General features: G+C 33.7%; 1 protein-coding gene across 1 annotated transcript; it reads right to left on the minus strand.

Moving 5' to 3' along the window:
* Positions 1-3,228: 3,228 nt before the first annotated feature.
* LOC133284362 (ACT domain-containing protein ACR4-like) lies at positions 3,229-7,476 on the minus strand. Its single transcript, XM_061481363.1, has 8 exons — positions 7,003-7,476; positions 6,066-6,150; positions 5,888-5,933; positions 5,624-5,738; positions 5,442-5,509; positions 4,766-5,356; positions 4,522-4,626; positions 3,229-3,847 (listed from the first exon to the last, which is right to left on the minus strand). Exons 1-8 carry the CDS (start codon positions 7,004-7,006, stop codon positions 3,506-3,508), a joined length of 1,356 nt encoding a protein of 451 aa, XP_061337347.1. The 5' UTR covers positions 7,007-7,476; the 3' UTR covers positions 3,229-3,505.
* Between the last annotated feature and the right edge of the window lie 14,552 nt (positions 7,477-22,028).

Raw genomic sequence — 22,028 nt, forward strand, 5'->3', positions numbered from 1 at the left:
AATTAACAATCAAATATTAATTTATATGGTTAGTATATGATGAGTGTCTTATACACTGCTACCAATATGGGGAATAAGTGGAAATGATGACAATTGAATCTATAATGATTTGAAACCTACTTATAAAACTCAAACCAGTCATTGATTTGGGAGATGCCTTTGACAGTGAGTCATTCAATCATTTAACCAATAAGTAACTGATGAGATGATATAAAATTTAATGCATGAAATATTTTAAGAAATAAAAATACTTCAAAATAATATTGAACTTTTTCGGGTGAAGTACTACCTCAATATAACAATGATATTAGAATTAGACAAAGATGCAAGGGCACTCATAGGCTGAGTGAGACTGTGATTCAACACAGTAATAACATAAAAGTGAGAGTAGTGATGATAATGACTTCTCAATGAACTTAATGAAGAAATTAGGTATTCATAAAAAATGATTTTAGTATTACAGAAGTACGAATACTCGGTACATCTTTTACCAAACATGATAAAAGGTAATCCATTTATATTACTCAAACTTTTATGTTTATTTCTTTCCATATTTCTTTTTCTTTTTGCCCTTTTCATAAAAGAGTACTTACTCCAATGCACATAAAATGTGCTCGTATTTAAAGGAGAGGAAGATTCCCTTAGCGTTAGAGGGTGAGCCAAGATAAGTGGGGGAAATCCAATGTAAAGAAGGACCATTATCCTTTAGCAGAGGTGATAAATTAGGCTTTTGAATGAGCTCAATATACCAATCCAGAACAAGTATATACATTACTAAAAAGATAGTTGAATTCTATGCGCGCAAAATTCACAAGTCATCACCCCTTACAATATATTTATTCATAAGAAATTTAAATTGTGTCAAATTAGTACATTAACTAAGTTTTTTTTTTTTTTTGGTGTGGAAACATTAACTAAGTTAATAATTAGACTGAATTACAAAGAATTATCATTCTATGTTAATTCCAAGCTAGGGGACTGATTCACTGGTGATCATCCAATCGAAATATTATTGGTTTGAAACGAGAGAGAATATTTCATAATAATAAATTAAAATATGGACAAATTAATTATCATAAAAATGACATTATATGTGGCGGCTACTTTATTTGAAGCTTATCAATCTTGGATACCTTTCCTTCTCGAAAGGGGCAGTACTCTAATGGTAGAATAATCCACGTGGCGAAACCCCATGTAGCTGTTACAGACTTACCGATAAGGATGTGCCAATCAGGGTGGCAAAGGATATTTATAAAATTATTGGGATTGTGAGCTTAAAAAATGAAAAAAAAAAAAAAAAAAAAAAAAAAAAAGGAACACGCATTTCATTAGCTTTTTCTTCCTTTAGGACACATTTTTCATTGGGCCTTTTCCCTTCTTTCTTTTGAAAGGTCGAACCACTCTACACTATTTTGGTCAAAAGGGAATGTTCAAATTGGTATGGATTGGAGAAGAAGTGTTTCATCGTGGACCATTTCAAATGGAGCAAGCAACATAGTGGGAAAGGTCTTGGATGATAAAAACTAGTTTATTAAAGAAGCAGAAAGTTTATTGATTAAGAGCCTGTTTGCATCCTCTTATTTTTAAGCTAGAAGCTACTTATAAGATAAAACGAAAATAAAGAGCTTAAAAAAAGAAATTAAAAGCTGTTTGGAAATTACAAAAAAAATTTAGCTTAAAAATTACACATATTTCAAGAAAATTGTCTCTTTTTCTATCTTTATCACTCTTCATTTAAAAAAAGAGCACACAATTCAAGAAAAACAGATAAGAGCTTAAAAAAAAGCTCCTCCTAGGAGCTTTTAATTTTCAGTTTTTTCTTCATTATAAAAAAAAGAGCTTTTCGTTATAAGAGCTTTTTCCAAAACCTGTTTGGCCTAGCTTATGCTTATAAGTAGCTTCTAGCTTAAAAATAAGAGGATCCAAACAAGCACTAAATAGATTCGTAATCCTCTCTGCTGGGAGCTATCCTCCCTAATTGGATTGACCATTACATTATTGATTTCAAAGTTAATAGAAGGAGGAGACATGAGCGACGTGTTCAACGTCACAAAAGATACGCAATTTTTGGCAAGCCAAACCCAACCTTATAGTGTATGTCTCAATCAGACAGCGATGGTAATAAATTGGCATTTAAATTTGGTATAAATTTTAACTTTTGTGCCCCACACTGTGCATAAAGTTAGCCGCCACCAAGTTACCCTGTCCAATAGGACATGAAACCAAGATGTAGCTTGGTCCTTGACAAGGCATGGAAATTTCTCATGTTAATAATGGAGGGAGGGTAGGAAACACCCATTCAACTTACATAAGAGAATAAAGGAGGCAAAATTGCAAGTGTAATATTTCTTATAAATTATATTTATTTTTATGCCAAAAAACAGATATGAAGCTCATAAGTAAAGATTTATATGAATTTGAAAAAGACGATTATTACTTATATGATAAAAAATAATATAAATGATACCCATAATAAAATTAAAGGCCGCGACGGTCCATCCTAATATCTTCCTCGCTCTATCTTGCTTGTGCATTGGAATTTATATGTTAATTACATGTATATAATAAATAATGAAATTATTAAAATTTAATTTTGTTAATTTTTAATAAATAATTATAACTGATTTTTCCTCTAAAACTTACATATTCCTTTAGGGTAGACGGCATTTGGTAGTGTAGTCAAATTTCAAATATTTTCTCAATTCTGACTTTCCCTACAATTTCCCATGTCATGTCCATTTTCAAGAATCTTTTTAGTTCAAATTGTAAGATATCATTCCGAAGATTACCATCAAACCTAATCTTGCACAGCAAACAAGACCAAAAGGTATAAAGGATGATGATATTTAAACAATTATTTTTCAAAACTTGCACAAAGAGATTATGGCAAGATTAGGTCCACCACATCCAATGATGTGGAAGTCCCTCGTGAGTCGTGGTCTTATCTTATATATATATATATATATATATATATATATATATATATATGTATGTATGTAGTTTTAAAAAATTATTATATACGTAATTATTTATGACAGAATCGTGAATGAATTGATACCATTACATTTGAGTTGAAAAACTGAAGATTAGGATGTTACCACGTCAACCATTTTGTAAAAAAAAAAAAATGCAAGAAACACCAAAAAAAAGCAGAACTGCTCAAGAAAAGTAAAATGACAAGGAAGATGAGAAAACAATTACTATTTCTAGAAAATTAAATGAGTATATACAAATGATGTCGCTTGAAACTAATTGTTTCAAGGTTCTCTTTGCTTTCATCACTCCATCTAGTGTGAATGGATCCATAGTGACAATCTAAGCCAAAGCAAGAAGGATTGAGAATTTACAAGCAACTTTGCCTACGGTTCAAGCTTTTTAGATATGCTAGTGTTCCTACTCCCTAAACTAAAAGTCACACATCCTCTCTAGTAAGCTTTTTGCACCTCCAGCTCTATTTACTGTACAATCAATAAAAGGAAAGCGTATGATAATAATAATGGCTTTCTCAAGAATAAGACTTAACCAAGCCAAAGTTCACAAATGATCTGGACTTGAAAAGACCACTAAAGATGGATCTGGTAGGAGAATCCTGTGGAACATTTTTTAACTCTTCAGGGCTACCCTTTACTTTAAGTATGGTGTTGCCAATTGCTTGCCGAATGGATTCTATGGTCTTGGAATCAACAAGGCAACCAGAAGCTCCACGAACATAGAAGGTGTTAACAGCTTTGCCTCCTTTGGTTGTCACTTCTGCCCTGGTAACTGTGAGGCTGTTCTCTCTGAAGATTCGTGTGACATCAGATAGTAGTCCCACTCTGTCGGTGGTGCAGAGTTCAAGTTTCAAACCCTGAATCAACAAGAAACAAAAACGAATTATTAGTCATATAAAACAATAGGATACTAACCAAAGGGATGGTTGATGGAGAAATAAACCAAAAATACCTAACTGGCAATTGTATAAAAATAAATAAGAAAAGACTATTTAAGGTGCAGAAGATTTCTTGACTAAGAATAAAAATTCAGCAGAATTTTAAGAGCAAAGGACAATAACCACTGATATAAAATACAATCAGATACAAGAAAAGGTTACTATTTACTAAAAAATTGTTTAGGTTTTGTCAAGCCAATAAAATTGTGGCTCCTCTTCAATGTAGACTAACTGTTTACCAAACGAAAACGAAATCGAGTGGAATAAGTCTATTTCGCCCCTTAATAAGAAAAATGAACTGGCATGGGACATGACATGACAATTGCAGTCAAAGTCCACCAGCTGGAATTCAACTAATCTTGGACAACTATCACAGTTAGACATATTATTTACATGATATAAAAAATACAAAAGGGTCATGATCAGCCTAAAGTTTCAGTGAAGATTAAGAATAAATCAATGCATAGAAAATTAATGCTTAATAATATACAACCATAACAATGAAAAGCATGACTGCATGAGAGTTCCAGACACAAGTTTCTGAGCACAACTAAAGCAGGAAATCACAAATTCAGTTACATCAAGTCCCTCACCTCAGAAACTCTTCTCTCAATTGCAGCTTCAAGACATTGTATCACTCGTTGTCTTTCTGCATCTGATTTTACTGGGGACCCATCTATATGCTTGATGTAATATTCCTACATATACAAACATAAAATATTTAGCCAATGCCCTTAAAAGACCAGCAGATCATAAAGCTCACTCCAAGAAACAAAAGGAATTCCACGTCTGTGTCCATGTGTATTTGTGCAGAACAAAGTGGTAAATGTTATATACCTGATATGCTTGTGGCCCCTCAGCATCGATATTTGCGTGAAAAACCACATACTGCATGTCTGTCAAAGTACAAACCGTGTCGAAGAGAAGCTTTGGCCTATCCTTAGATTGGATAGTAACTACAGAGTAATCTTTGTCAGACCAATTCACAACATTCACATTTGGTCTTTGCTTCTCATCAAAGTCATCATCATCAACTCTTTCATAATCCCTATCAGCAAACATCATCTGGTGAAGCCTTCTCTCAGTATGAGTGGCTTCATCAGTGACAACAGTCTTAGCTCCCCTCTTCTTGTTGCCACCACCAAGCACATTGCATAGAAGCTCCTTAATTAGAGAGAGCCTTTGCGGGTCAGTTATTGCAGACCCAGTCTCTTCATCATTTACCTGCATTACAGCTGCTGCACGGGTGTTGTGAGTCCATACCTCTGCATTCACTATATTGCACTTGAGGTTGGCTAGAACAGCACTCACTTCCGAAAGCAATCCTGGCCTATCACTTCCCATAAGCTCTATTGCAGTGTTGTCCATTGTTTGCTTGACCCCAACAGATCTCATAGGAGATGTAATACAAGATTCGGGACCAAGAGACTAAAATACAAATGGCATCAAATACATAGTTAGTGGCTGTACATTAATGCAGAGAAGATGTTAAAGAACACCAAATGAGACACACCTTTCGAATGTAATCCAAAATTGCTTCATCTGTAACCTTGTTTCCATCTTGGTCAGTGACATTAAAAACTGGCAGACAAGAATAAAGAATTCAAAACATTTTCCCCAAATATTATGACTATCAGTGTATATTATAAGAGAAAATATAATAGGAATTATATCATGTTAACAGAAAATTATTACCATCCATGAACCATCCACCATCCGAAGATATGTAAGCCTTAGTTATGATGAGATTTAGATCAGTGAGGATTTGTACAACTTCAAGAAGTATTCCATGCTTATTTGCACTATCAACCTGCAAAAATAAATTGACTATCGTTAACCCCACCAAAAAAGGACTGTCATCAAGATAGGGAAAAAATTTGCAATTATAGAAGCATGAATTGCAGTCCACAAAGAGGAGGAGAAGAAGAAACAACAAAAAATAATAAGAACTAGGCATACCCGTATAACAGTGGCATTCTTGCAGGCTTCATTATCGATTACAACCCTGACAAGACAAGACAACAAATGGACAAAGATGTGAGGACAGAATCGTTCAAACTTACTTTCTTTCTTTTTCTTTTTTTAAAATAAAAAAAAAAAAGCTTCCTTTCATCAAATGGGAAGGAAAAATTGGTACCTGGGAGGGTTCATTCTTCGAAAGAGTTTCTCATATTCATCATCCATGTAGTGAGAGAAGCTCATGTTGACCTCCGAAATAAAAGCTATAGAGAGAGAGAGAAAGAAAAAACAATCAGAGGACAGAACATGGACACAGAACCCCCATAGCCAATGAGAAGCAAAAGCTAGTGGAACTCAATAAATATATATATACAGGATAATGATGGGGAAACCCTCTTTGGGAAGTTCTTGCAATATAAAACACCACAGTGAGAGAGAGATAAGAATATTAGGGCTGGGGACAGGGTGAGGTGGGTAAAAGAGAGTGGCCAATCGTAAAGAGATCAATAAACACAAGAATAACCGAGTAATGAAGAAAGCCAGAACCCCAAAAAAGTGGTTAGGTACGAATAAGCCTCGTGCTGTATGCTTAGCTGTTAATATGCTAAAAAGAAGGAATCACAGAACAGAACCCATTAGGCCAATGAAACCAAATATCTAACTCCTATCTCAGCACAGGGAGGGAGAGCCAGATAGTAAGGGCCACAGGCACAGGTAGAGAGAAAGAAATAGAGAGAGAGAGATGAAAAACTGAGTGAAGAAGAAGCAAGGAAACAAACACCAAATCAGAAGGCTTAAACCAATTGAGTCTTGAAAAAGGAAGACTAAAAATTTCACACCAAAAACAATCAAAGGAAGAAAACCAAGGATTGTATCTTGCCACCCAATTATGGACACAACACAAACCTTGCATCCCAATTTACCCACCCCAGCAACCCCCCCTCACACCCCAAAAGCAAACAACAAACAGAGATTCACAAAACCCAGAAGGCAACAGACAAAAACAAAATAAAAAATCATAATTTCAGAATGCCCATACCAAGAAACAGAAATCCAAGAGCAGAACACGAGAAAGCAAAAACAAAAAGAGAAAAAAAAAAAAAAAAAAAACCTACCCATTGCAGTTCCTGATGATTCGTGATCTACTACACCAAAATTTCAGGTTCTCTCTCAAAGAAAAAAGGCTTTGTGAATATGTTGTTGTTACAAAGCAACAGTGCATATATATACACAAATATATGCGTGTGTGTTTTATATATATATACACCCTACAGGGATCTCACACAGACACCTTCAATCTTCTCTCTCTGTCTATAACTCAGGAAAGTAATAACAATTTAAAATAAATTATAATATTAAAATAATAATTATTTCCCTATATAAAATAATCAAACCAAAAGAAAAAATAAAAAATAAAAATAAGGTGAAAAAATCCCTCCAAAATGAAAACCACCCCGACACGATGCTCCAAAACCTGCAACTTCAAAAAGTACCCAAAAAAACACAGACCCTCGTTCTTTCTTCCCTCTGTCTGTCACTATCTCGCTTTCTCTCTCTTTCCTTTTAATTTTTTTTTTTTTCTTTCCCTCTCTCCACCACGCTCTTAATCTCCCGATTCTGTTACTATTGATAAACAGTATCTTATTATTTAATTCGTTAAAAAACGCGAGTAGAGAAACGAAGGAGCCAACTGCGCACGTTAGTAAAACACAGCCTGTGAGGGAAAGGGAATGAGCACATATGAGAGGGCCACGTGCTAAAGTGCGCATTGGGGGAGGTTGGTTAAATGAACAACGGGTAGCTGTAATAAATGTTAAATGGTGAATATACTGGTCGTTGGTGTGTGTTGTAACCTCCAACGTTAAAGGAGTGAACCAATGAATGTACAGGAAAATCGTTATCGTTTACTTTTCAGGATTTGTCACCAAGGAACGCGCTTTTTCGCCATCACTCCCTGCGGTTAAAGTTGAAAATCATTTTGGAATTTCATAATTTTTATTTTTTTACTTATTTTTTGATAAATATCATAATTATTATTTAATCTACGTCTTATTTGCTGTAAAAAAAAATTTTCTTTTATCATTGATTATAATTATATATTTTAGGAAGTATAATATTAAAAAAAATTCTCTCTTCGTAAATTATCAACTAATGTGAAAAGAAAAAAAATTATATTATAATTATATACTTCTTGAAATATACAATTATAACAAGAAAAAATATACCGAAACAATTTATTATCTTTGCGGAGTCGTTTTTTCTTGTGATTGGTCGGTCATTCATTCCCAACTTTTTCGAAAAAAAATATCTGGTATTGAATAACACTACCATGTGATTAATTAAAAATTAGAAATACTTGTGTATGTATAGTATGACATATTTATTTGGAATTATTGCATAGCATTTTATTTTATTTTTGGATAAATATCTCGTCAATCTTGTTTTCAATTTTTAATTTTGAAATGGAGTCAACCTGAAAGGAAGAGTATTGCAATTTGCAGGGTTACAATGGCCTCTTGAGTAAATATTTTATTGAATATTGAAAAGAGATTCTTCGTCTGTTGAATGATTTTTCCAAAATCTCTCGTTAATGATCTATCTAATTTTGTATTAATGTTGCAACCAATTACACATAAATAAAGAGGTTAGTATATGTATGACAAAAGCTAATATAATTAATCACGTGAAAAATGGTTTTTTATAAAAATAAAATTTACCGATTCATTGATTACTCAATCAATACGAGTTGAGTCTACCAGTATTATAAGAATGACAATTACCTTCCTACCAAATCTTTAACACAAGTGTGTATTCAAATATCAAATATGAATTCTCTCACCTTATAAACAAAGAGTATAAGAGAAACTAAATCACTAAATAATTTGGAATATAAATATTACGCTTATAATTTAGTATGGGATCTCTATATGGCAAAATGATTGTACTATCAATATTTTGGAAAAGTTTCTTCAATTCAAAGCACATTTCAAATGATATGCACGAGTAGAGCAGTGAAACACGTCTGTCAGAACTACAACAATAGTCTTGTCAGTGTGAAAGATGAGACATTGTGTCACGTCGGATACAACTACAATCTCATCCAACTAGTTGACATGTTTCACTGAGTACCGTCACACACCTTGACGAGATCACTCTTGGTCAGCATTAATCTCGTCACACACCCTACCGGCACATTCACCTTTAAACCCATAAGCTACATTGAAGGGACTAGCTGCCATTCAGTGCCAAACTGTCAGTGAAAACGTGATAAGTCGAGTAGAGAGAATCGCAATTGTACATACAACAGTAGTGTTGTTACACACACACACCACAGGTGCTATAGTTATAGTTGTGAAGGACGTCTCATGTGTTTGAACTCAATACACATACAGGCCCATAATGGGCAAACACACAGCCGTTATGTATACGAGTTTCACGGCTGCCATATGCGGATACATATATAGTAGCTTATACAGGGCCTAAGAGCCTATACAGTAGCTTTAGACGACTAGTGATTTTGCTATGTGCATATATATATATATATATATATATATATATATGGAATTTATATTTATGCAGCTGTTGTACGTGCAGCAATCAAATACTTGCCATATATATACTCGCAAGCATTAAATGAGGGAATCACAATCATACAAAGGATGAAAGCATTAAATGTGGAAAATCATAACCATACATCTGTCGTTGCTGTATGTAAAACGGTTGCAGAAATGATTTTACCTATATATATATATATGTACATGTCTTTTCTTAATGAATTATATATATAGCAGGGAAATTACTATGAGAACAGCAAACCACAACTAGGGGTGTTAACGAAGCAGGGGCCTTTTAGGAGTCTTTGACCCGGCTCGTGAAGTCTTGAGCTTACATGTCTAAATTAGTTGTTAAAACCATGCTTGGACTTGTATAAAAGCTCGTTTAATAAAAAGGCCTCATGCTCCAATTCAAAAGTCCTGTCTTAGAGCCTCTTAGGCAGGCTTAGTATACTAACTTTTTTATTTATATTTTATATTTTTTGATACTATTCATAATAGCTCCCCTCTCTCCTCAATCCATTTCACCCCATTTTATTGGTTAAATAGACTTTTTGAATGATTTTTTTATATATTATGCTATTTGGATATACATTGAATTTATGAATCTTTGTGGAATTTTTAGTGCAGTTGATCGTATATTTTGTTTAGATAAATTTTTGTTGTCTTGTTTTTTTTAACAAGCTAAGAGTCTAAACTATGCTTTTATTTTTTGCAAATAAGTCAGGCCACAGGCCGATAATCATATTTATAACAAGTAACAGGCTAGGTCAGACTGACACATTTAAACACAGGCTTAGCCTTTTAAGACCAAACCTCGGCCCGACTCAACCCGTTAACACCCCTAACCACAACATAATATTGAACTATGACAGAGTAAGATTGTTAGTTTTTATAACTTATTGGGTTTCGCATATCATCTCTGTTAGGGATTTTATTTCAGGAATTACACGCAAAGGTAGCAATTCAATAAAGATGTGACTATGCGCGCGTAGTAGACAATGCATTTTGTTTTCTTTTGTAATGACTGTTAAACAGTGTGATTTGATGTAAGTATGACTTACATAAATATATGCATAGTTCAGTTTAGCTATGCAATTTCCTTTAATGTAAATGTTCCCATAAGGCAGGGTGTTACAAGAATATTGATTAGAGTTGGTATATTTTAGTTATATCTTATTCTTCTTTTTTCACTTTGTAACAAAAGAAAACTGGGAAAAGTCAAAACCCAACAAGTTTAAATGTTAAAACATTTAGGCTTTGTTTGGGGGGGTTTTACCCTTTTGCCCCTAATTAAATAATTAATAACCAATTTGCCTCTCCCCCAGAACTATCCACCATCCTGCCCTCATTTAGTCGATTATGATGCACTTGTAATCGACTAAATGGGCTAAACTCAGAAATTATGAAACGCGAATTTTAGTCGACTAAAAACTCACCTTAATCGACTAAATTGTTTGCACTTTTAGTCGACTAAGCACATTATTTAGTCGACTAAAGATCGCGAAAAACCCTATATCCAGACCCCCCTTGGGCTCATTTTCAAAATATTCGAAATCAAAACTTCTCTCTTGGTCTCTTTCTCTTGTTTGTCAGCTGGGAACCTTCCAATCACCCTTCCATTTCATCCCACCACCTCTAAGACATAGTAATTGTGAAATCATTGTCATTTTCCTTTATTTCTCAATTGTTTCCCCCAAATCCGAACCCTAACCCCTAAAATCTGATTCCTACCCCCAAAATTCGTGTGAAAGATGAGCTCAAGTCCAAACATGTATGTTACCATGATTTACTATGATGGAAAGCATTATGAAGGCCCCAACGGTGTTCAATTTGAAGGAAAAACGAAAATGTTGAAAATCAAACGGGGCACTACGTACAATGAGCTGAAGGGGAGGATTAACAAAAAATTGGGGCTACACGGGAGCCATGGCGTTCAACGGATGATCGCTAGGGTAGAGTCTACAGTTGGTAAGGATGCTATATTCTACATTGGTAATGATATATGTGACGATGAAGATGTGGATTGTGTCATAGATGCAATTGTGGACCGAAAATTTCAAAACTTTATTGAGATATATGTTGAAATAGACTGTGGTCAATCTTCATCTGCACCTGTGCATGGAAGAAGTCAAAGTCAAGAAGACAGAGTGGTCGGTTTATCTGCACCTGCACCTGTCTTAAGTCAGTTACCACTGAGGGAAATAGACGAGGATGAGGATGGGCATGACGAGGATATGGACAGTGAAGACGATGGTGAACCCGAGAGTGTTATTCCGCTGGGTGACACCTCAGATACGGACGTAGAGGGGAATTTTGACGCTGATACTAGTTCAGGAAACTTGAGTTCCCAAGTTATGCCACCGCTCCGTGTTGACCCTGCTAGCAGTGGTAAGATTGTAATATAAAGTTTTAATTTTGCATATATATATATATATATATATTTGTGTTTTCTTTCGTACTGACGGATAAGTTTAAATTTGGACGTAGGGTCTGAGATTGAGCCATTTTGGAACGACAGCCCACACTATTCGTTCATTAATTGGGCTCACCCTAATGATGAGACGGAGATATTGTATGGCGACGATGACATCCACGGTGGCTGGCATTTAGGAGATCCATTATATTTGTACCAGGAGTTTCGAACTAAATCTGAAATGCAACATGCTGTCAAATTATATTGTATGAAGTCTCATCGTACTGCTGTGGTGGCAAAAAGTGATGACCATAGATTTGTGATGAAGTGTCGACACCATAATGATGGTTGTCCCTGGTACGTGCGGGCTATGTTGCCCAAGAATGGAAATAGTTGGGTTGTTAGTAAGTGGGGTAAAAAACACACCTGCCTAAACCAAGGCCTTACTCGGGACCATAGACAGCTGGATTCTGATGTAATCTGTGCAGCCATTATAAGTATGTATTACATTCATTTTTGTTTATGGTTTAATTTTTTGGTATATTTATTGATTGTGTTGACTTCGAATTTTGTGTAGGTATGTTAAAAGAAGATCCATCCACGAAACCAGTTCTTATTCAGGAGAGGGTACAAAGTTTGTATGGATACAACATATCTTATAGGAAGGCTTGGAAGGCTAAAATGAAGGCCATTGTGAAGTTGTTTGGCGACTGGGAAAAATCATATGCCATCTTACCTGGTTGGCTGAACTACATGACACAGATAAATCCTGGTTCTGTGTTCAAGATTGATACGGATCAGTGTTGTGACGAACGACGAGTCTACACCGATAAGGCTGTCTTTCGCAGGGTATTTTGGACTTTTCACCAGTGCATTGAGGCTTTCAAATATTGTAAACCCATAATCCAAATTGATGGCACGCACCTGTACGGGAAATACAAAGGTACCCTCTTGATTGCTACGTCACAGGATGGTGATGGATTCATTCTGCCTATTGCGTTTGCCATTGTTCCACCGGGTGAGAGATTGGATGATTGGTTGTGGTTTCTTAGCCAGATGCGTTTCCATGTCACACGTAGGCATGGTATCTGTCTAATATCCGATCGTCACCCCAGCATCATCAGGGCTGTGAAGGGAAGGGAAGGGAAGGAAATTGGAGGGTATTTCCTTCCTTTATTTGGGAGTTAAAAAAATGGTAAGGGAGAAAAATGAGGGGTAATGACATATTTTTATCATTTTAACCTTTTTTAAAAATTAATATAATTATTATATTTTGCAAATAAAATTAAATTTAAAATTTCTAACAAAATTATTTATGTACTTTTTATACTACTAAAAGAAATCATATTTTCCATGAAATTTATACGTTGCAAAAAACGAAAGTTTCATAGAAAAAGTATTTTTTCGTTCGAATACTTTTTGTTGAAAGGTGACAAAAAAATGTATACATCGAAAAAAAAATTAGAAATAAATTTTCAATGGAATTTATTTTGTGTCAAAAGCTTAGATGAAATAATTTCTTAAATTTTTGACGAAACGTTTTTCGTCAAAAATTTTCGATGGAAGTGTTCCAACGAAATTTTGATGAATTTTTTTTTTGTGAAAAAATTCGAGGGAAATATTTCTGTCGAAACTTTCGATGAAATTTAGATTCCGTAAAAAAAAATTGACGGAATATTTTTTTAGTCATAATTTTTTACATAAATATTTTTTGTAAAATAATTTAAGAAAATATTTTTCGTCAAAAATTTTCGTTGGAAAAGTGTTCTGTTGAAAATTTCCACGCAATTTAGATTGAGTAATGAATTTTGACGAAAAAAAATTTCCATCAAAATTTTTTACTGAAAATTTTTTAGTCAAATTTTTTTACAAAAATATGTTCCATCAAAAATTTCGATTGAAATGTGTTTTGTTGAAAATTTTGATAGAAACATTTTACGTAAAAAATTTCAACGGATATGGTTTTTTGTCAAAAAAAAATTTGGAAATGATTTGAGGGAATTTAGATTTTGTAAAGAATTTTGACAAAAAAAATTTTCCATTAGAATTTTTTATAGAAATATTTTCCGTCCGAAATTTTTTCTGCAATATTTTTCGTAAAAATTGTTTAAGTAAATATTTTTGGTCAAAATCTTTGCTGTAAATGTGACCGTTGAAAATTTTGCTGGGAATATTTTTCGTCGAAAATTTGGACGGAAATATTTTTCATAAAAAAATTTGACATAATTATTTTCTGTCAAATTTTTTTTTATGGAAATGTGTTTCGTCAAAATTTTTAGCATAATTAATTTTTGTTGAAAAGTTGGACAGAAATATTTCAGTCGAAAGTTTCGACGTATTTTAGATTCTATCAAGAATTTTGACTGGAATTTTTTTTCCCTCAAAAATTAATCTCAGTGATTATCACAAAATCTTATTCTGTCTCTAGTTTCGACGGAAATTTCTTTTTTCTCTATTTTCTACGTAATATGATTTTTTAAAAAATTTCGACAATTTTTTTTTGTCGATACTGTGAGTATGTGAGACTTTTCTAATAGCGTCACATTTAAAACTGATTCACATTTATGTAGTTTTCATATTTTAATGCTAAGTGTAGATAAGTAATTTTCAATATTTTTCCCGTTACACCCCCAAATTGGAGAAACTTTAATTTTAAGGATAAGAAGGGTTTTGGATGATTTTTTTAAAATCTCCAATTCCCTTCTTCCATTTATTTAAACTCACAAACAAGGGAAGAGATTAATAAAACCCTCATTTTCCTTTTCTTCGTAAGACTAACTCCCAAACAAAGCCTTGGAGTTTTGATTTTCCCTAATATTCTTTTATTACAAAGAGAAAAAGAAGGCCCAACATATAACCAAAATATTTTAAGTTCATTTGTTATCTTAATTTATTGTCAATTAATTCAACATAACTTAGATAAAACTCGTCCCTTAGTATCCTAATCCTTTAATTTTAGCCTAACCCCTTAGTATATCTGAAAAGGCTTTTAGCATTATAATCAGTTAAATTATTAAGATTGCATATGTTATACGTCTTCTGTTAGATCATATACAAAATATATGAATTACCTAAGCATGTTTCATATAGGAGCATCACTATTATAATACACAATCCTAAAATCAATTCATGGTTGATCAAGTCATGAGAGCATAAATGTAGGATAAATCACTCAATATAGAAAAAGACAAAATGGATTAAAACTAAATCTATTAGATGATGTATGAATGTAAGCCATTGCAATTCTGTGGACCTAGCAAAAGTTTGTGTTGTATGAAGTCCAATAAACCTAGCAAAAGTTTATATGGCTTGTAACCAAAGAGGCTTAGCAAAAGTCTCTTGAAGGTAATGCACGGTATGGACCACTCTTGGAATAAGCAAAGGTCTTTGGGTTTAATTCCTATGAAACCTAGCAAGAGTTTCATTAAAGGACTATACAAGAGCATAAGACCTAGCAAAAGTCTTATATGTAGTTAATGACAGAAAAGTATGAGATGATAAAATGTATGATATTATGTTATGATGTTATGTATGCTCTTGAAGTGAACTATAGGTGGAGTAATCTCCAAGGAACCTTAGTTTACCGAGATTTATATCTCACCTTGCATTATGGTGATACATTTTCGGTACTACCACTAATAGTGAGGGAGCGTCTCAAGGCAAGAAGCCAAAGATAGCATGATGCATGGATTATATGACTGTTTGCTTTTGATGTATAAACATATATGTAAACAGATATTTTGAGAACTTCATGAGCATGATGTATATTTTGAGGCTTGATAACAAGGCTATGTGTAATTTCCATAACTTTTATACTGTATTTTGGGTAAAAGAACTATGAACATGAGTTATGTACTTTAAACATTGCATTATGATTATGTAGTATGAATATGTGATTTGAGGTCCAATGATGTTTATATAATGGACTCTTATGTTGTAATACAAATGTGGATCTTATCATTTAATGATCAAGGTAGCTAATATGTATTAGGAACATTGAGTTTGATGTTCCATGATGATTATGTAATAGATTATGTGATGATGTATATTCATTTGAGTTATGTAATATGCATGAGAAGTTAATATTAATGTAATTCTTGTGATATAAGATATATCCTGAAATTCTATGCCATAGAGGTTAGGTACCTTGGTGAGATGTTAATGTTATATTTATGAGAATTGAGAGGTTGAGATAAGTTTATGAAAGATGAGAAGTAGCATAAAGAAATGGAGTGTATCCATATATGAATGTCATGAGAGTGCTATGTTGGTCAATTAGGTACCCAAGTATATGAATAGAGGTCTAATTCCTATTATGAACCTTAAAGATCCCTGGGGAGTTAGTGCGCTAAAAATAAAGAAAATACATGTTGAGGGTGCTAAAACAGGCTAGGTGGCCTAGAAATGCCAATTCCTTCCATTCCTGAGCGCTAAACTAGTTTTGTGAAAAACCATTCGAAGAGTGCGCTTTACGGCACGCTAGGCAGGAAAATGCTATAATAAAACGGCATAACTTGAGCTACAAGGCTCCAAATTGAATGAGGTTTGAACCTATATGAAACTAATACATAGGGCTATAACCCTATAAATATTAGAGCCATTGAGTGAGTATATCAAAAGAAGTTCCATTTGGAAGTTTCTACTTTATTTTCGAAAGACATGATTAAAGTAGTTGCCTTGTGAGTTTTATAACTCCGATTATACTCACCCAAATGATTAATGTTATACCTTTCCGAAAAGCCCTAGATGCGTAGTTGAACATATTAAAAGATGGGATTTAATGGTTAACTGGATTAGTCCCCGATTTAGAAAAGGTAAAGGTTGTTCAGTGTCTTTAAGAATTCTAAAGTATGTTTTTCACCTTGTATGCTTATTGGGGCTAGTTGGTGGTTGATATTAAGCAAGTTTAAGAAGTTTCTGCATTTATGTATGAGTTGCAATCAATTTTCTAATTATGTATTTACAGAACTAATGCTATGTAAAGTAGAAATGAAAAATTTATCCGTAATTTTTAATTCAACTGTTGTGATTGTAACTGCTCTTAGTATATATACAATAATAACAAACCGGTTCTAAAATGAGGTGTTCCAAATTGTATCTAACTCAAAAATAAATAAATAGAAATACATAAAAAAAAGTACCCTAAAGGGATATATGATATGATTTATAATGCGTCTCCCTTGATCTCTTTTTATAGTGAAGAATCTCTATTCTATAAGGATTTAGTTTCCAAATATATTTGAGATTCTATAGTCTCAACAAATCAGGGATCCTAGCTCCTAATATTCTCTTTGTCAATCAGGAACTGTTTTTATAGATTTTAAAATAGCTCCAATACTTTAATGCTTAAATATCTCCACCTTCTAAAAATATATTCTATCCGGGATCAGTGTAAAAGCACTCCCTTTTTGTGGTGATTCAATGCTCATCATCTCGAGGTAATTTCTAATATGAAAATAATAAAAATATGAGTAAATTGTCCAAAAATATCAATAAAATAAGAAAATATTTTGCAAATTTGCATGAAAATCGAAATAAATTATGATTTTTACAATAATTAAAAGTTTTTATGCTTATTTTTTCATGAGAAATAAAGATAAAGGTTTATCAGTAGTGCTTGAAACTTTGATCAAAATTCCAAAACCATGTACATAAGAAGAATGCTATGGTTGGAAGATATGGAAGGAAGAGTGAAAAAAAGTAAAAGGAATTAGAAGAGGGCGGTGACATGGGTAGTAACAAACGTTGTCAACATCTTTTATAGGTTTGGATATAAAAGAAGAAAAATTATAAATAAAATACAATAACTTTATATCTTATCTTATATTTTATTTTAAATTTATTTCACCTTTTTTTATTTACTGCTACAATATAAGACTTATTATAAGAGAATTTATCATTAACTAATGTAAGAGGTAATAGTGTCAAAAATCCAATATTCCAAATCTCGACCCCTAATGAAAAAACCCTCATAGAAGTGTGGACTATACACTAGCATATTTTTACCTTGTATGAACCTTTAGATCAAGGATGCTTTAATATCATGTCAATATATAGCTAAATGTCCCAAAAGTTTGAGTGATAAGATAAAATTACATTACATCTCTTAATAATTATTTTTACATTTGTATTTAGATTAAATTATTTTTTATTTAAAATTAAAACTTGACTAAAAAGAGCATTAAAATAAATTCTCGCGAAAGTAAAGAAAAACATGCATGCTATAAATGGAATCATTTTTTTAATCGAAATAAAGTGTTGAAATTAGAATGTCAAATAGCTTGTTTTTAGCATTTATTCAAAATAGAATAGTAAAAAAAATAAGAATAAAATTGATGCTTAGTTTTATTGCTATTAGTGGTGTCTAATAATCTAATTAGAGAATATTGTAACCACGTGGTTTAAGCAAGCAAATGGCATGTAGGCTCATCGACCTGCTTCGTGAGTAAGTGATATTATGATGCGCTTGCACACATCCGTGTCTTGCGCTCGCATGCCGGCCAAATGTCCACCCCCCATGTGGCCCCATGTGTGAGTGTAACCTTAATTAACCTCACACTCCGTGTTCTTTCCCTCCCGAAGCACTTCCTTTTTCTGCTACTACATGCACTTTGTTGCAGCTCTTAAACAAGGGTGAGTAATTTTTTTTTTGTATAATTTTACTTTTACAACTATATTAACATAAGCCTATAAATAAAGGGAATGGATCCACGGAACAGTCACCAAAATGTCACTGTTCCTCAACTTTTTTCTGTAAATGTCACATCAACAGTATTAATTTCCAATATGCCACATGGGCAAGTTCACTACTCTAGGTAGCGAATTTGGTTGCAATTAATGCACCTGCACATTTTCACCCGACATGCCACGTGGCAGATGAAAACGTGCAGGTGCATTAATTGCAACTAAGTTCGCTACTTAGGGTAGCAAACTTGGTGTCCACTAGGAACGTGACACATCAGCAAACTGAGTTCGCTACAATGTCTAGCGAACTTATTCACATAGCATATTGAAAATTAATACTGTTGGCGTGACATTTAGGGAAAAAGTTAGGGAACAGTGGCATTTTGGTTATTGTTTCTGGATCCACTTACTATCAAAAAAGTTTACCACTATTACAACCAACTTAATCACCGTTGATTTCCGTCAATCTAACGGTTATAATTTATTGAGAATTAATAATATTTATTGTGTCACACTTATTAATTAATTATTAATCGCAATAAATTATATATCGTTAAATTGACGAAAATCAATGATGATTAAATTAGTTGTAGGAGTGGTAAACTTTTTTGGTGGTAGGTATATCTGTTCCCATAAATATATGGGATATATTTTTCTTATGTTGTAAGAAAAAAGTTACCTCATGTTATAGAAATAAAAGTATAAGTGAGACCTACAGAGAAGAGGAGAGAGAAAAAAGAGTGGTGGGACCCAACTTCTTTTTAGGTGTGTAGAAAAGTTGTTTATCTCATGTAAAATGAGATAACATAGCCCTAAATATATTGTATAAACAGCATTTTTCTCTCTTAAACTTGATTAAGCACCGTCAAACCTCCCGCATTACCTTCCGATACACCATTTGTAGACATACAACATGCATATGGTCAAGATCATGACTCAAGAGTATATCTAAGAAGAGAATTCTACTTACCAAAAAAAAAAAAAAAAGAGAATTCCTAATGATAATAAAAGAAATAACAACTTGAATTATTTATGTTAATAGTGCATGCATGTGGGCAAGAAATTTGATTAAAGAAATATTAAATGAGTTTACCAATTGGCTTTGAAAAACTACACGTCTTTGACATTTGCTAATTAATTATAGGGATGGCTAGCTAGGCGTCTAAGACTAGTTTAAATTGTTGCTTTGGACTCTTCTCGGAGAGAACAGATTTGAACATTTTGGGGAGAAGTAGGTGTTTTTACATTTCCACCCAACCAGTTGGCACATATCCAAGTCGTGCCTGCCCAAGTTTTTTGAGTATGGGTAAGTTAGTACCGGTGATGGAGTGAAGAGAGACAATATTAACCTTCCTAAAGTTCATGCAAACTTCGCTTCCTTCAAATTTATCTTTCAAATTTTTTTTTCTTATTATTTATAATGTACGTTGGAGAGTTTTTTAAATCTATCCACGTATTAATTCACTATTGTGTTACTCTGTCTAAATTAGTGTTTTTTTTTTTTTTTTCTGTCTCACAATTTTCTAACTCCGCCACCAGGTAATACAAAGATCTATACCCCTTAACATGTGGGAGAAAAGTTAGTGAACTGTTATAATCTTCAATTTTAATCACTGTACTTGATTTTTAGTACGGACGGTGATTAGTGTTGGTTTGTGATAAGATTAAGGGCAATGATAGTTTAGACAATAAACGTATGATGATACATTTGGAAGTATTCAAGTATGAATTGTAATGAAGTACCACATTGGCTAGACCTAGACCAAGTGATGACCATATAAGTGCAAAAGACCCATAAACTTACAGCCTTAAGGTTTTTGGTTGAGATGTGGTGTCGGCCCACTTATTGTGGTTTGTCGCTTGGCCCATGATTGTATCCCTTGCAATGGATTTTGGGCTCCCCCATACCATTCCCAACAGTGGTATCAGAGCCAAAGGTTTGGCTGGGCTGGGTATTTAGAGATGGTGATGTTTCAAGGCCTCCGCAGAAGGCTAGTGTGACTCCAATACTTAAAGAACAAAGACTTCCGCAGAAGTTGCCCTTAAGGGGGAGCATGATGTTGGGTCTCATACTTGAGGGGAAGATGTTGGAAGTATTCAAGTATGAGTTGTAATGAAGTACCACATTGGCTAGACCTAGACCAAGTGATGACCATATAAGTGCAAAAGACCCATAAACTTACAGCCTTAAGGTTTTGGGTTGAGATGTGGTGTCGGCCCACTTATTGTGGTTTGTCGCTTGGCCCATGATTGTATCCCTTGCAATGGGTTTTGGGCTCCCCAATACCATTCCCAACAACATTGTGTGTGGCATATGTTATACTTTTGCCATATATCTCTGTTGGTGCAGCGTGCAGAGTGCAGAGGAGCTAGGTTGTGGGTAATTAATGCACGCATATGGGTGGTGTTTGATCTAAGTGACTTCCACTTTGACCATTTACCATTGCAAGGAAAGAGCAGGCCTAGCAGGGGCCATTGGGGGTATCATCCATGTGGTGTCACTAGGTATAGGCAGCACCCCCATTACGGGTAAGTTGATGAGATGCCTTGTCAAAGTCACGGCAAGTTTGTCTCTGTTATTTGACCAAAACATTTGAGTCATTGAGGACTGTATTGGTTCCCATATACAAGGGTCGGCCACCCATGAGACCCACCCCAAATAGTGTCCTAATCAGCCCCTTTTCTTGGGGGAATTTCAATGACTCGTGCCTTTCCTAGGTAATATAAAACACAATGCTTTGGACATTGGAATAATGGTTATCCATTTTCCCACTTGAGCAGAGATAACATGATTCTCTTGAATTTTCTTTTATTTGATTACCAAGGTTCCACTTTGCTTTCATGTATTTGTGGCTGACATTTGTTGAAGCATTGTGGTTGGTCAATTACCATATGTTTATTGTTATATCTTTATTTTGATATTTTCTATCAAAGTACAATTTTATCTTTTTATGTTTTGATAATTTGATTAATAAAAATTAAAATACATATATATCGATGACAGGACTTCTCCGGATGGTTAAATAACTTCTCACCTTGTTCGCTATTGACAGGATATAAAATTAATTAGACATGACACTTGACACATTTGACTTGGATGTATAGAGTAGACAAGTTACTGAGCTATGTACTTTTCTCTGAAACCAGACATGTGAGATACACATGGAAGGGCAGTGCAAAACTTTGACGAGGTAACCAAGACAGGTCTCATACACTTGGCCTCGTAGGCTCGTAGCAGTTTATAAAAGACATTATATTTCTGGTAGTTATTGATTAATCAATATTTTGGGAAGACCAACGCCAACAGAAAATTATACTCACAAGAAAGAAAAAACTACCTGTATGTTTTTTAGTTGAAAATCTGTTCCATGGGGGGAAAAAATTACAATTTAAATAAAAAAAAATCGGAAGTCTAAAGCAACTTATAAAATATCTACAAAATTAATGTAAAGAGCTTGTCACATGATAATAAAAGTTGTCGTATGTG

Source organism: Gastrolobium bilobum, unplaced genomic scaffold (assembly GCF_033153095.1).
Source record: "Gastrolobium bilobum isolate Gb01-03AN ecotype WA unplaced genomic scaffold, APGP_CSIRO_Gbil_v1 utg86235, whole genome shotgun sequence".
NCBI lineage: Eukaryota > Viridiplantae > Streptophyta > Magnoliopsida > Fabales > Fabaceae > Gastrolobium > Gastrolobium bilobum.

What these genes read in the sequence shown, in the direction of transcription:
- LOC133284362 (XM_061481363.1), bottom strand. An exon ending in TGGTGGATGGTTCATGGATG is followed by an intron (nt 5,510 to 5,623) that starts GTAATAATTTTC and finishes CTTGTCTGCCAG; the next exon opens with TTTTTAATGTCACTGACCAA. An exon ending in TTGAGAGAAGAGTTTCTGAG is followed by an intron (nt 3,848 to 4,521) that starts GTGAGGGACTTG and finishes TTGTTGATTCAG; the next exon opens with GGTTTGAAACTTGAACTCTG.